The sequence below is a fragment of the Dermacentor andersoni genome, chromosome 4, assembly GCF_023375885.2.
Source record: "Dermacentor andersoni chromosome 4, qqDerAnde1_hic_scaffold, whole genome shotgun sequence".
NCBI lineage: Eukaryota > Metazoa > Arthropoda > Arachnida > Ixodida > Ixodidae > Dermacentor > Dermacentor andersoni.
This window is the reverse complement of record NC_092817.1, coordinates 40,561,304-40,580,395: the sequence shown is the minus strand read 5'-3', so window position 1 is coordinate 40,580,395 and position 19,092 is coordinate 40,561,304. Positions and strand designations below refer to the sequence as shown.

Below are 19,092 nucleotides of genomic sequence, written 5' to 3'. Positions count from 1 at the left end.
GTCCTCTTTGGACGGCGGTTAGCTCATGCACGAGCTCCAGGATTTGATCTGGGGAGTGTGTCTGCCACTAGAAGTACTCCGAGTTTCTCGGTAGTTAACATTTATATTCTCGAATCGCTCCGCTAGAGGCAGCAGCATCATGGCAAAGCCAGATGTTCCGAAGTCCTGCCACAGCAATGAAAGCAGACGAATTTGCGCCTGTCGCTCCGATGAACAGTTCATACGCTTCGCAACGGCGTTCTATTTTGTTCTCTCTTTCTATGCTCTGTTTTAAAGTTGTCATGCTAGAATGTTTCTACCACTCATATTGACCGAGTCAACAATAAAATTGTCTGCATGTGAGACTCGCAAACCAAAAAAAAAAAAAAAAAGAGCTACTAAAGAACTCAGCATCAACAGTATGGCCACAGCACCACCAACATATGATGGAAAGAGACACACAATTTGCACCAAATGGTACATGTTGGTTGCAGCAAATAGCAAACATGAGAACTTTTGGGACTAATTGTGTAGATGGCACTAGACACATTATGGCTGCTTATTCTGTACCGCTGCTCACGTAGAAACCTCGTACTTACTGTGCAGTTTCATCAGAAAAATTAAGTTTGTTCTCCTGTGTGCCTGCAGATGCCGAACTGCAGCACCTGTACCCCCCGCAAGCGCACTACCGGCCGGGAGGTTCTCTCGGCTCAGTAGTGCCTCATGGGGGCAGCACCCAGGCCAGCTACCTTGAGGCAGCAGCACTCAAGAGCCCAAGCCACACCCTCGCGTACCCCACACCTGTAGCTCAGCACCCTGGTCTGCCCTTGGCCTTGACCCAGCGTGCAGGCTTGCTCCATCCATCAGGCATCCCCACCTCAGTTATCACCGCCCACACACCCAACGAGGACATGGGATACTTTGTTGAGGACCTCTCTTTCCAGCCACCCACCAAAAAGAAAGGTAATATAACTTTTGCAGCCTTCTCTCTCCCCTGTTCCCCATTTTCCACTGAATGCTGATTAGATTACTATTGTGGGAGTATATATTCAGCTTAACCAGATTTACTTCTTCTGGTTCAGCCAATTGATTCTCAGTTATTCTGACGGCGAGAAGATATAATATGGCTCCTATGTTTGGTCACACAGTTGAAGTGAGCTTTTTTTTTTTTTTTTAGAAGCACTTTTCTTACCAAACACTTAGCGAGAGGTAACTGAGGAGCAAAGTGACAGTAGTCCTGCACTTCTGACTCTTTTGGCTCAGTCACCAATGAATGAACTCTTGGAGACAGCTCAAGACTTAATGTACACTGTTTGCACATTATAGATGCACTTTCACTGTTGTACATTAATCGCATGCCTTTTACTCAAAAACTTGCAAATGATCTGACTGTTTCAACTTGCTAGGTTCAAGCATGTATGTGTTCAACAAAGTGTACTTAGGTGCACGCTCAATTGTGGTTTGTCTGTGGCCAAAATGTCTGAGACAAGTTCGCGCTTCCTTGGTGCAGGAAGGAAACCAAAAGCAATGCTGCACGATGCAGGGGGCCCCCTGAGTGGCTTGGCTTCCTCCTCGTCCTCATCTTCTCTGAAGCAGCAGCGCAAGAGCCGCGAGGGATCGACCACATACTTGTGGGAATTCCTGCTGAAGCTGCTGCAGGATCGCGATTACTGCCCCCGCTACATCAAGTGGACCCACCGTGAGAAGGGTGTCTTCAAGCTGGTCGACTCCAAGGCTGTCTCCCGCCTCTGGGGCCTGCACAAGAACAAGCCCGACATGAACTACGAGACCATGGGACGGGCGCTCAGGTCAGTAGCTTCTGCAATGTAGCTAGGGAGGCAGACATTGACCTTGTGAATTGTGGCACCAGTCAGAAACACTAACATGAAACATGGAGGCAGGTGCTGATTTGCAGCTCCATTCTAAGGAGATTGTGCAGACTTATGTCTGCAACCCGAATCTGAAGTCTAGAACATCACATCACCGCAATCTTTTGTGTTGTCAGGAAAGTGATTTTGGCTTTTAATGTACTGTTGTCATTTAAGTCAGAATAATGTTGATATGCAAGTACTACATCCACAGATGTGAAGTGTTACATCCACAAATGGTATCAGTGGGCTACAATTTGCGTTTATCCATATTCTATATAAGAGTGATCACATCATAGTTGCCATGAAAGACCTTTAACTCACCATATGGCTAAAGAAAGTGCCATGTAGTGACCAAATTCTCCAAGTGGGACTCGTAGTTCTGGTGCTCCACTTGGCTTCAGTGCCAGACACGATGGAGTTTCATGCGTAGAGTTTCCAGAGACACTGTGCATTATATATTTTTGTTGTGGTCTTGGTAGTCTTATAGGTTCATCAGTGTGGTAATCAGGTTGTTTAGTTTGGAGTGCTGTCAACCAACATTATCATAAGCTTTGCTAAAATTGAGTATGTCACAATTCAGTGCATTTGTGCTAGTTCTGTACGACTCCATTATCTGAAGACTTGGGAGCTGTTAGTCATGCAAGGAATTTCAGCTGCTGTACGTGCTTGCATAGCATTGTTATGCTGCATAGACCTGACCATTTCGTTTCTGCTCTTCTACAGGTACTACTACCAACGTGGCATCCTGGCCAAGGTGGATGGACAGCGTTTGGTCTACCAGTTTGTCGATGTACCCAAAGACATAGTGGAGATCGACTGCTCTGGGGCGTGACTGGGTGGCGCCAACACCCTGCAAGTGCAGAATCTGGGACCCCATGCTATGTGTCTGTGATGAGGAGAGTCTCTGCCGGCAACCCTCTCTCCACAAGATAACAATCCCTCCCCCTCCCTTTCTGGCCCAAACCTGCTGGAGCGGGATTCTGGTGCAAAAATAGAAGACATCTGTGTAGATGCGGAGGCCACTCCACGATGACAGAGACAATGGACATAACATTATGACTAGTGAGAGTGGTTCCGCGGCACTGCGGGCCTACAGGACCCGCCCCAACGACCACAAGTCCCAAATGGTGCTGCAAGCCCTTCTGATAGCTGCTGCTTGGAACTTTGTGCTGGCCTTGGCAGTCACTATATGCGGTCTTGGTTGGGGCTGCTGGCTTTGCCTGCGGAGGAAGGAGTACCTGTGCTTTTTTTTCCTTTTTTTTTTCTTCTTGGATGCAACATCCACTGCCTGTAGTGGCCTACTGGTGGACAGGAATCCATGTTTCAGAGATATCACAAAGCTATTATTGACAGAGAGAGGTACAGAGAGATACTATATAAGAGATATACTACCTATCACAGTTTATGTGGACACAGAATGGTGTTTTCCTTGTGGGTGCAGACCTCAGCAAGAGCTTCTTTTACCAGGGTTTAGATACAGATGGGCCATGGTTGTCTTGTCATTGGAGCTGTCAGTTTAGTCGGGTATTGTCCATTGCTTGGACAAGAGGAAGTCAACAAACGTGTTATCACAGCATTACATCTGAATCGCCACACAATGGAAATATAACACAGACTAGTTAGAAATCCTTTACTTTGTTCGAGTTTGAATGAAAGGACACAATTGGAAACCCAGCAACATTCTGCTCATACTGCATGCTCATACTGTCACCGACGAAACGAGGCAGCTCCAATGCTAGTAGTGTAAGAACAGTGTGCCTGCAGTTTTTACAAGTGCAGCAGAAGCGACCCCTAGCCATGGCATTGTTTCGAGGCTCACATTTGCACATCAGGTGCAGAGCAGATGGCATTGCTGATGGGAGCACTCTTAGCATTCATTGGGCAGAACAAAAGCACTTGGCACCAGAGGAATCGTCGCATGTTTGTTGCTATTGTTCCTCAGAAGGCCTGAGCTCACCACGTCTGTCTGCTCTTGGAACAGATTTGTGTCTTGTGATCCCCTCTTTGTGCCGATGTTTCTGGATGTGTCCTTTGTTTGTTTCCTGCTCCACTTTGTTGTCGTGCTAGGTGCCTGGCCACTACTTGCTGACCAGTATGGTGTTGTTTCAAGGGAATCAAAATCGCAATTATCAGCTCCACGTATCCACTTCACTGTGTCTCTTCACCCAGGAACGCAGTGGAGGGGTAAGAAAAAAAAAAGGCAGAATCGTCTAATTTAGGCAAAGGGCAACATGTAGCATAGCCGTGACATGCATGTTTGTTGAAGGTGCCGCGTACAGACCCAAGTGTTTTGGAAATGCCATCACATGCCGTCCCCCGATTGCTGGATACAATCCACAGCCTTCGGAAGAAAAGGTGGAAAGTGCTTTGAAGTGAAGTGCCGACAGGAAAGTGCTTGAGACTTTTTTTTGAAGTGAAAGTCTCCGTGTGAGAATGTTGTTGAGTTTGAGGACGAGTCTGTTGCAGAGTTTATATAAAGAATGCATAAAGCAAATAAATTCTAGTAGCAACCACTTTACACAAACCACATTGTACATAAGCTCAGAAGAATTATTTGCACATGCCTCTTTTACGAGTGCACAGGGCGGTATTGGGCCCAACATGGCAGAGGACTCTGGCGTTATTGGAGCTGAGAAAGGAGCTTTTATTTTTTTCCTGGAAATTCTTTATTGCTATGGGAAGACCATAGTTCCATGTGTCTGCATTCTCCAAGCATCTTTCAGTGGATTTCTGCCTCGTCTTTCCGGCTAGAAGCTCCAATTATTTCTCGAATTGCGTGACAGCAGGCAATTGAAATGAAGCTTGCAAATCTAAAAATTCTTGGTTAGTTCACCTGTAGACCTCTAAGAAAAGCCAGAGTCCTCTTCAAGCATTTGGGACCCTCTTGGCGGCTGAGGGGTGGCCAGAACACACACAGTGATCCTTCCAGTTTACATTATTGTACATATTAGCCAATGACATCAGAACATAAGAAAATGTGAACCAATGCTGTACTATACAGTTGTGTGCACTATGTATCTCAAGTCACAAAAAAAAAAAGCATTTTCATTGTGGTTTACTTAAATGAAAGACGTCATCCTACAAAGAAGCAGTGGGAGGGACACTTAAGATATGTGTGTGCTTCACAAGGATGTGTTTTTCTTTTAGCTTCATCTTCGCAAAAAATAAAATGCCTGTACATCTTGGGGGTCTTTCCTGTTTTGGTAACATTGCTTCACCTATGTCCCGTTTCTCTCAGCTCCACCCCCCCCCTTGTTTTTTTTCTTTTGCTCCTTGCATTGTATAAACATGCGACATCAGTTTGGCATACGTCACCTCTCCCCCAAGCGGGCAGAGACATGGAAGTACACTTGTGAGATTCCATGCTTTTAAAATATATTTTCATGTGTTGTGCTTTGTACATACCTATGTCCTAATAAATTTAATGTACTACTTTGGGAACAAAAATGGCTATTGTTTTTGTCACGCATTGAACGACGCTGAAAACTAACCCAGTGGCAGTTTTGCCAGGCAATCACATTCGGAGATGACATTTTCCAGAAATTTTGCTTGACTCGGTACCAAATGAGTCGTTCATTATCTTTGGAAGGCACCAGTGATGCTGTCCACCATGTACTCTGACGCGTCCAGTGTCAAGCCATACAGAATCTCGCAGAAGTGGTAGTATCTCCGAAAGTGATCGCCCAAGAATAACCGCCCATGCTTGTATACAATGTGCTGTACTAGATCAGGAAAGTGAATGCAGCTCTGTCCGAGACAGTAGCATAGGACTGAAAAAGAACACAGCACAGTATGGACTTGAGATGCAGGGAAATGAATGAAAGAAGTCTTAAATAAGAAATGGCAACAGAGTACACGGTCTCTTGCGCTACTGTCTTTAGTTGTGTGGCGACATCCTGGTGTGAAAAGTGAGATGCCGAACCCAACCCAGAATGCCGGACAGTCTAGAGCCTCAAAACATTTGTTTAATGCTAAGGGATGATGCAATTGAACCTCAATATAACTTAGTCACATCTGGCAGGACTATATATATATAAAATATGCAAAATATATAAAATATTCATTGTAAGCTCCCGTTTGTTGCATTTTGATGTCAACAATAAGATTTTAGAGGTTTATTAGATTGAAAATAGGTTTAGCCTCTTCTTGGAGGAGCTTTTTGAATGAAATGGGAGCTTTGAGGGCAAGCTGACACAGGGAATTTCATTAAACGTCTGTCAGAGTCTAAGATGTGGCATTCTAGAGAAAATGTGAAAATAGAATAAGTGACAAGGCAACCAGTATCCTAAAAAAGAAAGAAAAACGTTTTTGCACAGCATACAAGGGTGTACAGCACCATGTGTAGAGCTGAAAAAAAAAAAAAGTTGAGCAGTAGGATAAAGCACACAAATCTGCATAGAATACGAGCACGTCCTCCTTGAAGATTCACATTCTTTTCATTTATTATGCACCTGCAGGTATAGTGAAATATTAAGGGGACACTATGCAGGAATAAGTTATGCCGTATTAGCAAATTAAGCTTGTGAAATAGCAATATGTGCCCTCTAACCAAGAGACCTGGTAAGCCAGAAAGGACTTGGAACCAAAACAAAGGAGCGTCTACGTGGCTGTGGTTTGCTGTTTTATCAGAAACAAGAGGATTTAATTGCGTATTAAAACAAAGGCTCAGCGAGCACCCGAGTCATGGTGCAAAATTCAAGCACAGGAAGTCTTTTTTTTTCAGGGCTAGTTGTTTAGCCAGGCGTGTTGTTACAGATTCCTTAGCAGATTCTAACTTCCATGGCCACCATCCTGCTGTGAATGAAAAATATTTGAAATGATACCAGACCCAAGTGATCTAATACGTTTGTTTGAATAGTGCGTTGTGGGATATCCCTTTAGTTGAAGCATACATCCTGCTTAGATGTTTTAGATAAGCATAGAAGCTAAACCGCATGTATAATTTCCAAACTGGAACTTTAAGCATGTATGTTAGGAGGCATGAAATCGTTCTTTCCCTGCCCATAAAGTTTAGTATTTGGGGCAATAATGGGATTAATGGGATTCAATATTCCACAGCAAGTGCAATGCTACAGTGAAAGGCTCCGGATTAATTTTGACCACTTGCCTTTCTTTGCCATGCACCTGCAGTGTTTTGGAAGTCGACCCCCTTCGAAATGTGACCACCCATGCTGTAATACAAACTTTGTAAATGACCATAGAGGTCTCGATACATTCTCTCCTCGTACGAATGTAACTGCCCAAGCCAGGGATTGAATCTGCCTCCCAAGGGCTGGGTCACACTGGGATGACAGAGGACACCAATGACCACGTATGTGAAGGCATTTTATGGCAGCATATGTACAAGAATACAGTTCAAGCAGGCCAGAGGAGCTGCCCCGCGCTGGACATGGCTACGGTGGACTGCTACGGTGGACTGCAGAGTTGGACTACCAAGTCCTCCTTGTGCTCAACTTGGACATCGGCTAGTACCTGTTGGACTTTCTCCATCAGGGCATCCATCTGCAACAAGGTGCAAAATGCACGAAGCAGGTTAAAACAAAATTATGGGGTTTTACGTGCCAAAACCACTTTTTGATTATGAGGCACGCCGTAGTGCAGAACTCCGGAAATTTCGACCACCTGGGGTTCTTTAACGTGCACCTAAATCTAACTACACGGGTGCTTTTGCATTTCGCCCCCATCGAAATGCGGCCGCCGCGGCCGGGATTCGATCCCGCGACCTCGTGCTCAGCAGCCCAACACCATAGCCACTGAGCAACCAGGGCAGGTGCACGAAGCAGGTGATCACAGAAGATAACAGCACAGCTGGTATAGTAAAGTGTAGCTTTGGCCGAGTTGGTTCAGAACTATGGTAAGCCAGCATGTTATTAACTGACAGGAAGATGCAGCTGACTTCTAGTCTGTCTCAAGTGCTCTGTCCAAATTAATATGTACTGATCTAATATAAAGCATAACTGGCTCGCAATAATTCAAATTATGTGCACTTTTAATTAAAAGAAGGAATAAACACTTTAGCCCTGTGCTTTTGTGACACACAGTTTAAAGGGCAGTTTCCCTTAATTCAAGCTTTTCTCAACCACATGGATTGCGGTGTGTCAAGAAAGTAACTTCTGGAGAGGAGAAAGAAAGAAACCCAACCACAGAAAGTCTAATCATGATGATGATCACAAATGGCATCCTCTTGTGAATTGGGCTGGCAACAGTCACTTAGCCTGTGTGAGGGAACCGAAGGACCGAATATTTATTAATCACATCATACAAAAGCCAACAAACAGGCACCAATGACAATATAAGGGAAACTACATGTACATACTAACTGAATTAAAGAAATGATAAATTACTGAAAAATGAAAATGGATGAAAAAGAAACTACTTGCCACAGGTGAGGAACTGTTCCACGTCTTTGCATTAAGCATGCAATACTCTTACCGATTGAGCTACCGTGGCACCATTTTCCCATCCACTTCCTGGGGTATATATGTTTTATGATTAGAACTAACCCTGGGAGTATTAGCCAGCGCCACCACTCGCAAACCTACGATTTTGTGTTCGTTTTGCTTGAAAGTAAATTATTTCTGTGGCGACAGCGTCCACAAAGGAAACACACTCCATGAAAGTGGTCATGCTTCTGATGCAACTATTATGAAGGCAAAAGCGTTAAGTGGCTCATGGGTCAAAAAATCCGCAGTTCTTCATTATCAAAAAATTCACCGTACCGTGTTATGGTACCAAGATTGATGGCAGTCAAACTCATGAACACTCATATTAATTAAGGTACAGTTAATTAAGATAGCGTTAAGGCACTCGAACCCACAACCTTTCGTTAGAGTCAAACCCTCGACTTTTGGTGGTAGTTGAACCCACAGCCTTTGGTGTTAAGGCAACATTATTTAAGACACTTGAACTCGCAAACTTTGGTCGGAGTTGAACCCTCGACGTTTGGTGGGACCAAAATTCAATGGCACCAAAATTAATGATGCCACCACTGATGACCGAACCCATGACCTTTGGTGTTAATTAAGCTAAAGTTAATTTAGATAGAGTTAAGACGCTCGAATCCATGACCTTTGGTGGGAAAAACAAGTAATAGGAAGTAACAATGCATTTGAATGAGAATGTCAAGTAATTTAATGTCTCATGAATGCACAGGCTTTTGCCTTCACCTCTTTAGCATATGATAAAGTGAATGACAACTTTTTTAGATGGCCCAGTCCACATATAAGCATACTACTGCTTTTCCATGACAAACGTGGCAGTGCCTGGTTATGAATGCAATGTACTGCTTCATATATCTTGCAGGTACCTAGCGATGACTTGTTGACATTATTTAGTAACTGTAGTGAGCTTGCCGTACCTGTGGGATGTATTTACAAACCAAAAATGGAGACAACAGCCAACTATTTGGTTCTGAGATAGAGGGCACGGAATTACGAACCTGGCAGAAAAGCAACATTTTTCAAGCCTTTGGTAACTTAAGAAAAATATGTGATCAAACTAGCTGGTGATCCTTGGTGTGAATTTACAGTTCTTGGTACATAAGTTTGGTACTCTTTACAAAGGTATGTATAGTCCAACAAGCACATATGAAACAGTACACTTCACATACCAATTATTTTGCCACTCGGTGTGACCTTTGACAATGAGACCCTGTGGTTATAGCCTGTATTCAGGGTTCTCCCTAAAAAATTTTGAGAGGTGGACATTGGAGGACTAGGGGGAGGGGTGAATAATGATAACACAACAGACGTTCATGCGCAATCACACAATGCAACGATACAAAAGACTACATACTTCAGATTCAGTCTCCGATTATTCAGCTTGGCCCCCTTTTCCACTACCCTATCACCTAAGGCAGCTGTCAACATCAGGCCCATCACATACAATACAAATGAGGCTGTCGAATAACTCCTCCTTGAGGCGATTTCTCAGTTGTGTCTTGATAATTTTCATAGCTGAGAAGTCTTTCTCAGTCTACCGTGTGCGGCAGGTGCACAAGGTATGATCCAGCTATGTGCACCATAAGGGGAAACAGCTCTTTCACACTGTGTGCCACAAAAAGCAAAACGTCCGCTGCTGTCAGCTTTTGCAAGCATGTCCTGGGTATATGGCTTGCCAAGAGAAGGGCACAGCCTTTCCAGCGTATTGGCAATTTCTATTCCATTGGAACGCACCATGTCTTTGTAGCTGCCACGGACAAACACAACAGAATAACTGGCCAATATGGGGTGTGGTCTTGAAACCTGTCCTTGACATATTCTACCAGCTTGTTGAATGCCTTTTTGGTGCTGTGGAGCCATTCCTCAGATTCTTCTGCGACTGTCACCTGTACAGCATGACTGACACAAAAACCGTTATCCTTTGTCTCAATGGTGCCATGTGTTTCCAGGGTCATTATGCATGATTTGACGAGTCCCTGCACAAGGTCCACGTGCAGTGATGATGTTTGAAGTGTTCTCAAAAGCCTATCAACTAACGGGAGAAGCTCACACATCAATAGGGTCCCTACAAAATTCACATTCATTACAAACTTGAACAGTCCTGCTTCCTTGATGTCACTGCGTTCTTCTGCCTCTCCAGGCAGGCTGACCATGATGGCCGAGAGATTACTGCGGATGGCTGGGCATGAACCACCAACAGCCTACCACCATGTGGCAGAAGGCTCGGTGAACTTCCCTCCGCACCTGGCTCTAACTCCAGAATTATTTTGCAAAGCACTCAGTCCAGTTGTTCGAACAAGGTGGATGTATAAAAGTTGTACAGCTGCTGCAACAGTTCTTGAAATTTACTGGCGTACAGAACTGGCTCTGGCTGTCTGACATGCTGCTAGGTTCAGCTTGTGTTCTGCACAATGAATCCCTACAACCTAACACAAAGAACCCCTAAGCTCTAACAGCTCCCTTAACAGCTCTAAAGGTGATGGAGCTTTTTGCTTCTCAATTAACTTCACGGCTCCACCCTTCTTTCCATTCAAAACAGGGACGCCTTCAGTGCCAATTCCACAAAGGGCATAAAAGAGCAGACCCTTCTTGGTCATAAAATCTTCTACAGCACATGCAATGTTGGTGGCATCGAGAGCTAATGCTCTTTCATCACCAAGATGTGGCTCAAGGCTGCCCAGTACATCAATCATCGACAGGAATTTTACTCTTAATTCCCCATTGAAAAGGTATCTGCTGTGGATGGCAGACCTGAGCCCGAGTCGCGTTAAACCTTGCTGGGCGTACAAGAAAGTTGTATCCATCCATCCATGGATGACCAGCTGCTCCATAGTTGCGCAGTCAGCTGTTTCATCGAACACGTGTACAAAATGCTTACTCTCACTCATACAAGCTGTATGGTACACTTGGTGCAACGGAAAAATTTGGAAATGAATTGGATTGTTACAAATACAGCCACAGACGCAAGAAAGATGAGAAGTGCTCAATATGCTTTTGAACACAGTACCACAAGGAAAGCGCACAGGAAACTACTACAATTTTTTCGCTCTTCTTTCTTTCTTTCCAGTTACTGACACGAACTTCCCTCTTGATTTCTTTGTAGTGTTGCATGACTTTTTCTTTTTTCCATGTCACCCTCCCTCCCGATGTAATGTCCTTCGTGGCCTTAGGGTACTTAAGTAAATAAGAGAAAGCACGGAAAGACACTTTATGGAAGGTAATATGCACGGTCCTTTCTTTGTATGCACCTTAGGATTTTTCAATGCAGAGCAACATGCCCTATCGTATATGTGATCGACAGGCTTACACTTGCTCACTATTCCTTATGGTAAATAGTCTCCATGGATGCACATATTGCAAGACGAAGTTCACATTTTCCATCATAACTTCAGTGCTTTGTAAGGACCACAATAAGAACAGCTGCCACTTATTTAGTGCAAAAAAATAAAAAGTGCCAGTTTAAAATCATAATCAATTTTGTGCATGCAATGACCTCAATTTATGGACTTCGTGACAATAATCACATGAATAGATTATTAATGCCAGGGCACTTGAATCCTGCATGCAAATGAAGCAGGAAACATTGCCATAAGACACGAGGAGGGAACAAGAAGCACTGACTCCGTTAGTCAAAGGGTGCAGTGTCGCATCCCGCCAGTTTTCACATGTACGAGGGTTGATCCAAAAATAAGATTCCCAAAGAGCTCCAGGTACATGGGAAGGTACGAGGCGAAATCTGGCAACACTGCTGTGCCCGGCTGTTTCCCCACTCTCTATTCCCCCCGGCCGTGCTTCGCTGTGCCGCTCATTCTTGGCTCAACAGCTGTTTGATATGGAGGTTCCCATTGTTGATTCTGTGAAGTGCGAGATTCGTTCCATAATTCGCTTTTTGCATGTCAAAGGGACTCCATTCGTGGATATTCATCATCAGTTGACAGAGGTGTATGGCGACAAGTGCATGTCCGTTCAACACATCCGAAAGTGGTGCAGTGACTTCAGTGGCGGTCAGAAGGAAGTCCACGGTGAAGAACGGGGTGGAAGACCATCAGTTTCAGAGGCGGTTATTGAGATGGTCCAACGCGAAGTGCTTCAAAACAGGAGGGTCACCGTCCGTGAACTTGTTGCTCAGATTCCTGGGAGTTCTTACGGTACAGTGGAAAGAGTTTTGACTGAAAAATTGGAGTATCACAAGGGTTGTGCTCGATGGGTACCGCGGCTATGGACACCAGACCACAAGGAGAAACACCTTGACTGTGCTTGCCAGTTTCTTCAAAAGTGTCAAGAAGATAAGGAAGGCTTGTTGGACTCCATTGTTATGGGAGACAAAATGTGGGTGTTTTATTTCACCCTGGAAACGAAACAAAAACCCAAACAGTGGCATCACCCAGATTCACCAGTCGTAAAGAAGTTCAAACAAACTCCTTCTGTTGGCAAAGTCATGGCCAGTGTTTTTTGGAATCGTAAGGAGACACTGCTGATCGATTTCATGGAACGTGGGACAACAATCAACTCGGACAGTTATTGTGCAACACTAAGAAAACTCAGGCGAGCTATTCAGAACCGCCGGCAAGGACAACTGGCAGCCGGTGTAACGCTGCTTCATGACAATGCCCGACCTCACGTCTCCCGTCAAACCCAGGAACTTTTGACAAACTTTGGGTGCGCTGTCATGCCCCACCCACCCTACAGCGCAGAACTCGCGCCTAGTGATTATCACTTGTTCCCCAAGTTATAGGAACATTTGAGTGGCCAACGCTTCTGGAGCAACGATGAAGTCAAAGAGGAGGTGGAACAGTTCCTCAACGAGTTGGCGGCGGAGTTCTACGACATTGGGATACAGAAATTGGAGCACCGCCTACAAAAATGTGCAGGAAACGATGGCGATTATGTAGAAAAATAGAGCAAAGTTTCATCTTTCCAATGATGTAAATTTCTAGGAGAACAAACAATGTTGTCTATTTCTAAAATTGATGGGAACCTTATTTCTGGATCAACCCTGATTAGTGGAATGTGAAGCCACACTAAGGATGTTGCCGAGAGTTGCAGATTCAACAGGAACACTCCAAAATACAGCATGCAACGAAAACAAGAAAAAATACAGCCCCAGCTCACATCAGCCCGCAGAGAGCATCAGCAGCAGTTACAAATTTCAACGTCTACAGGTTGGTGTTGCTGCTGCAAATAGGTCCAAATGACATATGTGTATGAAAAATTGGTCAGTGGCTGTATACATGTTCTCTTAATATCAGCTCTGCCTTCACCTCGATATAAATAAAGAACAGTAAGACAGTACAAATAACAGTAAAAAACAGTACAAATAAACAACAGCAATACGACAAATGTCAACAAGCTCGAAGAAACCAGGCAATTTACAAGAAAATTGTACAAGCTGGCAGGTATGACAGTGCTACGTCTCAACTAACCACACTAAAAAAAGAAAAAAAAAATGCTCCTTGGCGATTCCTGCAATGAGAAGTTGCTTGAGAAACACCCCTTCACTCCATTGCACTTCAGCTTACACTGACACAGCACACAATTACAAAATTTTCAATCAGGAATCGCCCTGGAATGTCACTGACGAGCAGTGACAATTTCAGATGAAGGGTGTTGCTACTATGCTGACTTAAAGTGACTCCAGATTAATCAACATGCACCTCAATCTAAGAACACAAGTGTTCTTGTATTTCACTCCCATCGAAATGCAGCTGGGATCAAACCTGCGACCTCAAACTCAGCAGCGCAAAGCTATAGTGACTAAACTACCACAGTAGGTTTTTAGTGATGAGCAGAGGAAAGTCGAGGATATGGGGTAAAGTACTATTCACTCGAGTTCACATTCAAGGTTAAAGCCTCTATTATTGATCTGTGAGGTGCTACAAGAGCTACTGTCATTTTGGGTGGTACTGGATGCTCTCTCCTTTGAACGGCCCTCCACAATTGTTTCTTCATCCACTTTCATTGCCATAAATTTATTATTTCTTTAGTTCAATTCGTAAGTACAAGTAATTTTCCCTATGTTTTCCTTGGTCTCTCTGTTTGTTGGCTTCTCATGATATGATTAATAAAAATTCAGCCTCTCCGTTAACCCCATTTCTTCTGGTTCTCACATAACGAGGGTCTAGAATACGGCAACATTGATGCCTTCAGGTAGCATGTGCGGGTTCGTTGACCAGCTGCCTTCACCCACAAAGATCATGTACTCGTGACGCCTGCAGCAGAAAGGATGTTCCACATCCGCCGCCAAGGTTTGCGAGGGGTGGCACTGGCTAAAACTCCTAAGGTCAGTTCTATTAGTAACACATAAATACCCAAGTGGATGGGGAAACTGTGCCGCAGTAGCTTAATTGGTTAGAGGATTGCACACGTAATGCAATGACGCGGGATCAGCAAGTTGACACGGCAAGTTGCTTTTTTATCCACTTTCATTGCATCAATTTATCATTTCTTTAGTTCAATTAGTAAGTACAAGTAGTTTCCCCTATGTTTTCCTTGGTGTCCTTATTTCTTGGCATCTCATGATATGGCCTCTACAGTTATTTTCAGCACTTCTTTTCCTTGTACTTGATTTGAAGCCTGCCTGCCCATGAGGATAGACAGCCATCATTACCCATCAGACTGACACTTGCAATGTCAGTCTGATTCACTAACAGACATACTGGGTGCATGAAATACTTGAAAATGCACTTATGACTAAAGAAAAACAACCAATATATGTTGTGGGAGGAGGCGCAAAAAGGCAGCCGCCGTAGCCACGGTTTATTTAGGCTGGCCTGTCATGGTGCAGCAGGATCTCAGGAGTGGCCAATACCGCACCCACTCAGGTCGAGCGCGCTAGCACGTTATATTCTCGCGCCACATATGCATGAGCAGTCTTCTTCACCGGATCTGGAGACTATGGCCACGCCACTACAGGGTCCCCCTCCTAATGCAAAGCACTATTGGAACATGTGCAAAAGGTGCATGTATAGAAAGATGAGAGACTGCGAGCCTATATACATGAGTGGCAATCTGTAGCGTCAGTCCAGTCCAGTTGAAGTCAGTGCTGCGGCAAAGCGCATAAAATGTTCTCTGGTGGCCGTGGCTGAGTGTCTGGACACAGGGCACATTGTCCTGGAATAGTTTGTGAGCAAGGCGCAGCCACAGTGATGCCGTGTTGCGAAATCACAACCTGCCGCAGGTTCTCATAGATGCCCAGGCCTGGTAGAAGTCGGAGCTTCGAAAAAAGACCACCTGGTAGCTCGCTACGTGTGTGGAGATAGCGTAAGTGTTGGTCACTTGCATTATCGATGTGGAAGTGGTTCTCGCGCTGAAGAAGCCAGATGGCAGAGCTGTTCCTGCAAAACTTCAGCAGGCCATGCATCTGCAGAAGGTATGAGCACAGAACATTGGAAGGTTTGCCTGCTGCTACTCGCAGTGATATCCAAAATGCTGATGGCATCAGGGTTGCAGTGATTGTTGAAGGCATCGCCAAGGTTGTGCTTGCGGCGTGGATGTGCCTGCCAGAGTGAAATTTGCACCTAGTAAAGCCAGTAGGAAAGCCTCTGAATTGGTGATGAGTGAGGTGCCCCAGAACGGAGACCTTGTGGAGCGTCCAAGCAGCAGTCATGTAGCTGAAAGTGCTTATGTTTAGCACGGTGAATTTCTTGGAAACAGTTGTCGTGCAGTTGCCTTTGAAATGGGGAGGAGACTTACGAACCGAGTAGAGGTTTGATGCTGGGGCCAGTAAGTGCCGACGATTGACACGGGTGGGCTCAGGTGATGTGGAACGACAAGACATGGAATGATGCAACAGTTCAAATGACGGGAGCTGTTGTGACTGAGCGCTCGAGGTGGCGTAGTGAGCAAGCACGGCTACCCGCAAGTCCTCGTAGAAGTCGGGGCTGGGGGTGGCAGCCGGAGCTTGGTACGCAGCCAGAATCTGGAACGCAGCCAGAGCTTGGAACCTTGTTAATACGGGAAGTAGTTATACAGCTGGATGAACCAGATGTCAGGCATGTCAATGTAGAATTCCCAGACACCCTACAGCCGTGGGACGTCTGCTGGTCCTCGTGTGAGGCCACGTCACTCTTGCCTTGGTAGAGTCGGTGCGTTCATGCTGGCATGGCTGGGCTCGGTCATGCGGTGTCACTAATTTCTGGGATCGGTTGTCCAATGTCGCCAATTTATGGGAGGCAGCACAAAGAAGTAGCTGCTTTAGCCAGAGTTTATTTAGGCCGACCAGCTATGGTGCCAGGAGACCTCTGGAGCGGCCGGTACTGCGGCCACTCAGGTTGAGCGCCCTAGCGTGTTATATATTCTCTTGCTACATGCACGTGAGCTATTTTTCTTCACCGGCTCTGGAGACGATAGTCATTCCGCTACAATATCACTTGTTCTAAATGACATATTGTTTCCTTCACTGCTGTTTCCTATAATGCTACCCTGAGCTTCAATAAGTGTTACAATTAGCATTACTTCAGAAGGGTTTTCAAAAACGTTAAAATTTAATTATACAGTTTTGAGTTTTGAAACTGCATAGTGGATTCGAAAAGGGCTGCATGCACAGATCAGATATCGCACATTCATGTTTGCCACTGCTTTCATAACAGCAGCCTTCAGTGTGTTTTTAAAATTGTATGGCTTTTTGTTAGTCTCTTGTCTATCCCTCAGCAACACCCAGACAACGCTGTCTTCCTAAGCGATGCTCCTGGCATGCATAGTTGACAGCTACGAGATCACACTGAGGGTCCAAATGACATTCTGGGGTTTCACGTACTAAAACCAGGCTCCAATTAAGAGGCACGCCATAGTGGCAGACTCCAGATTAATTTTAACCACCTGGGTCTTTTAAACGTGCACCTAATACATGGTACACTGGTGTTTTTGCATTTTGCCTCCATTGAAATGTGGCCTCTGCGACAAGTATTTGATCCCATGGCCACAGAAAAGGTAAAATAGTAGTAGAAACTCTAGCTATTTGTGTGTCAGGAAGCAAATCCATCAGGGAGAACTGGTACTTATTTTCATCATGCACAGAAGCCTCAGCCTTGACACCTGGAGCTGCTTAGCAATGGCCATTAAAGGCTTTCAAGGGTTACAATGGCATACACAAGCTGGTCAAACTCATTGTCCAGATGGAACCTGACCACTGGCAGCACTCCTTTCTCTATGCCATAGATAATGCTTCACTACTGAAAGCCATAAGATCCTGTTTGATCATGAAGAAAAAGAACCTGGTCGCATTCAGGGAAGTGGCGCTCTCAAACTTGCTGTGGCCAGCATTTGACTAGGACTACACGTTTCCATCTCCTGTGCCAAAATCGAAGCTGCTACTTTGGAACAGAGGGGCTAATGAAGACAAAGACAGACAGAATATTAAAGGGGCCCTGAAGCACCTGTTTAAGCAATCATAGAATGACGCGACTATTATGTCTTATCACGAATCTCCCGCTGAAAAAGAGCGCAAGCAAAGTTATAGGACCGGTGTGCTGCTTTCTCTTTCATTTTACTTCCACTAGCATGCTGGATGCTACACAGGGGAAATGGCAAGGGAGCACAAGAAAGCAATGCCCCAATGGCCCAGGCTAAAGATCAAATGTCTCGGTGGCAAGACGACTCGTGGCGGCACCATATGGCAGCTGTGATATCTACACTATGCTTTTAATCTCGGAGACCAAGCGCAGCAGCTGCACACAACTTCCGTGTGTAGACCAGCAGTAGCAAAGATGAAATGAATTTTGTCTTTTTGAGGTCGCAGACATTCATGTTCTTCATTTAACTCAAATGAGCAATAACTGTACTATTGAGAATGTTCTCACAATAAAAAAAATCAGCCAATAGATGTTGTGGGTCTAGCTGCTTGCGATGACACTGCATGTGAACATTGTGGAGGCGAGGGCAAGCAATTTTTCACTGCTTTTGACACGAGATTGTAAATTCGCTGCTGCATGCATATTTGGCTCACATGTTCAAAAAGTGTTCCGGGGCCCCTTTAATGTCCATGTTGATTGGAAGCAATATTCTTAAATACCTCACAATCCAGGTGGAGTGCCGGCAGCCAAACACAAAAGCACTAACTAGCTACTGGGTGCTTGTCAGGGTCATCACTAAAAAGGATAACACATGGCAATGCACTGGGATCACTCAAAATGTGCAGTACTCTTCTTCTTTTTTTTGGCAGTTCCAAATGGTCCACACGCTTGTACTACTTCGATTACATTGTTTGCTTACGTTCACCAGTTATCTGCATTGATGTCTGCAACTCTTACAATGTCTTTGGTTTATGCTCTATCTACAACAAGTTTATGCCTTATCTTTACTTATTAAACATCTAATTCTGATATCAATTTCAGCACATACTATATGCATGTTTCTACCCTTGTGAACATATACATTGACATCAGTAGCCACAGCAGAGCAGATGTTTTGAAGCAACTCAAGTGAGGCCAGAACTGTGAGAGTGTGTATGCCATCTGCCTTCTTTCAACCCCTGAGAAGAACTTATCTTTCACCAAGCGCAACTGTCTTGGTTTCCTATCAGCAGTTGATAAATTCACTGCCTATCTCTATGGCAGACCTTTCACCATTGTGGCAGCCATAAACTCTGCTGGCTTTTGCCACTTGAAGATCCAATGACTTGCCCTTGTCACTGGACCTTACGACTTAAGGAATACTCCTAATCCTGAAGAAGGGTAAAAAGAAGGACACCGACCACTGAAAGAATACAACATAAGACGTTTCGCCTCTCCTGACGAGAGCCTTGTTCACCATCTTCACAGCCAAAACGTCTTTTCTTGTATTCTTTCAGTGGCCGGTGTCCTTTT

At 44.7% G+C, this 19,092-nt stretch overlaps 2 protein-coding genes across 8 annotated transcripts in view; one reads left to right on the top strand and one right to left on the bottom strand.

Annotated features, from left to right (window-relative positions):
* Eip74EF (Ecdysone-induced protein E74) overlaps nt 1-5,297 on the top strand; it is a 279,178-nt gene extending 273,881 nt beyond the window's left edge. For all 7 annotated transcript variants that reach the window (XM_072287798.1, XM_055073631.2, XM_050184044.3 and 4 more), the window contains 3 exons: nt 628-942; nt 1,490-1,787; nt 2,574-5,297. In XM_072287798.1, coding sequence (XP_072143899.1) covers nt 628-942; nt 1,490-1,787; nt 2,574-2,682 — 722 coding nt within the window. In that variant the 3' untranslated portion in view covers nt 2,683-5,297. The remainder of the gene's footprint in view (nt 1-627; nt 943-1,489; nt 1,788-2,573) is intronic.
* Nucleotides 5,298-7,154: 1,857 nt separating this feature from the next.
* Nucleotides 7,155-19,092, bottom strand: part of Lamtor1 (Late endosomal/lysosomal adaptor, MAPK and MTOR activator 1) — a 33,106-nt gene continuing 21,168 nt past the window's right edge. Inside the window, exon 5 of the mRNA XM_050184058.3 lies at nt 7,155-7,352. Coding sequence (XP_050040015.1) covers nt 7,257-7,352 — 96 coding nt within the window. The 3' untranslated portion in view covers nt 7,155-7,256. The remainder of the gene's footprint in view (nt 7,353-19,092) is intronic.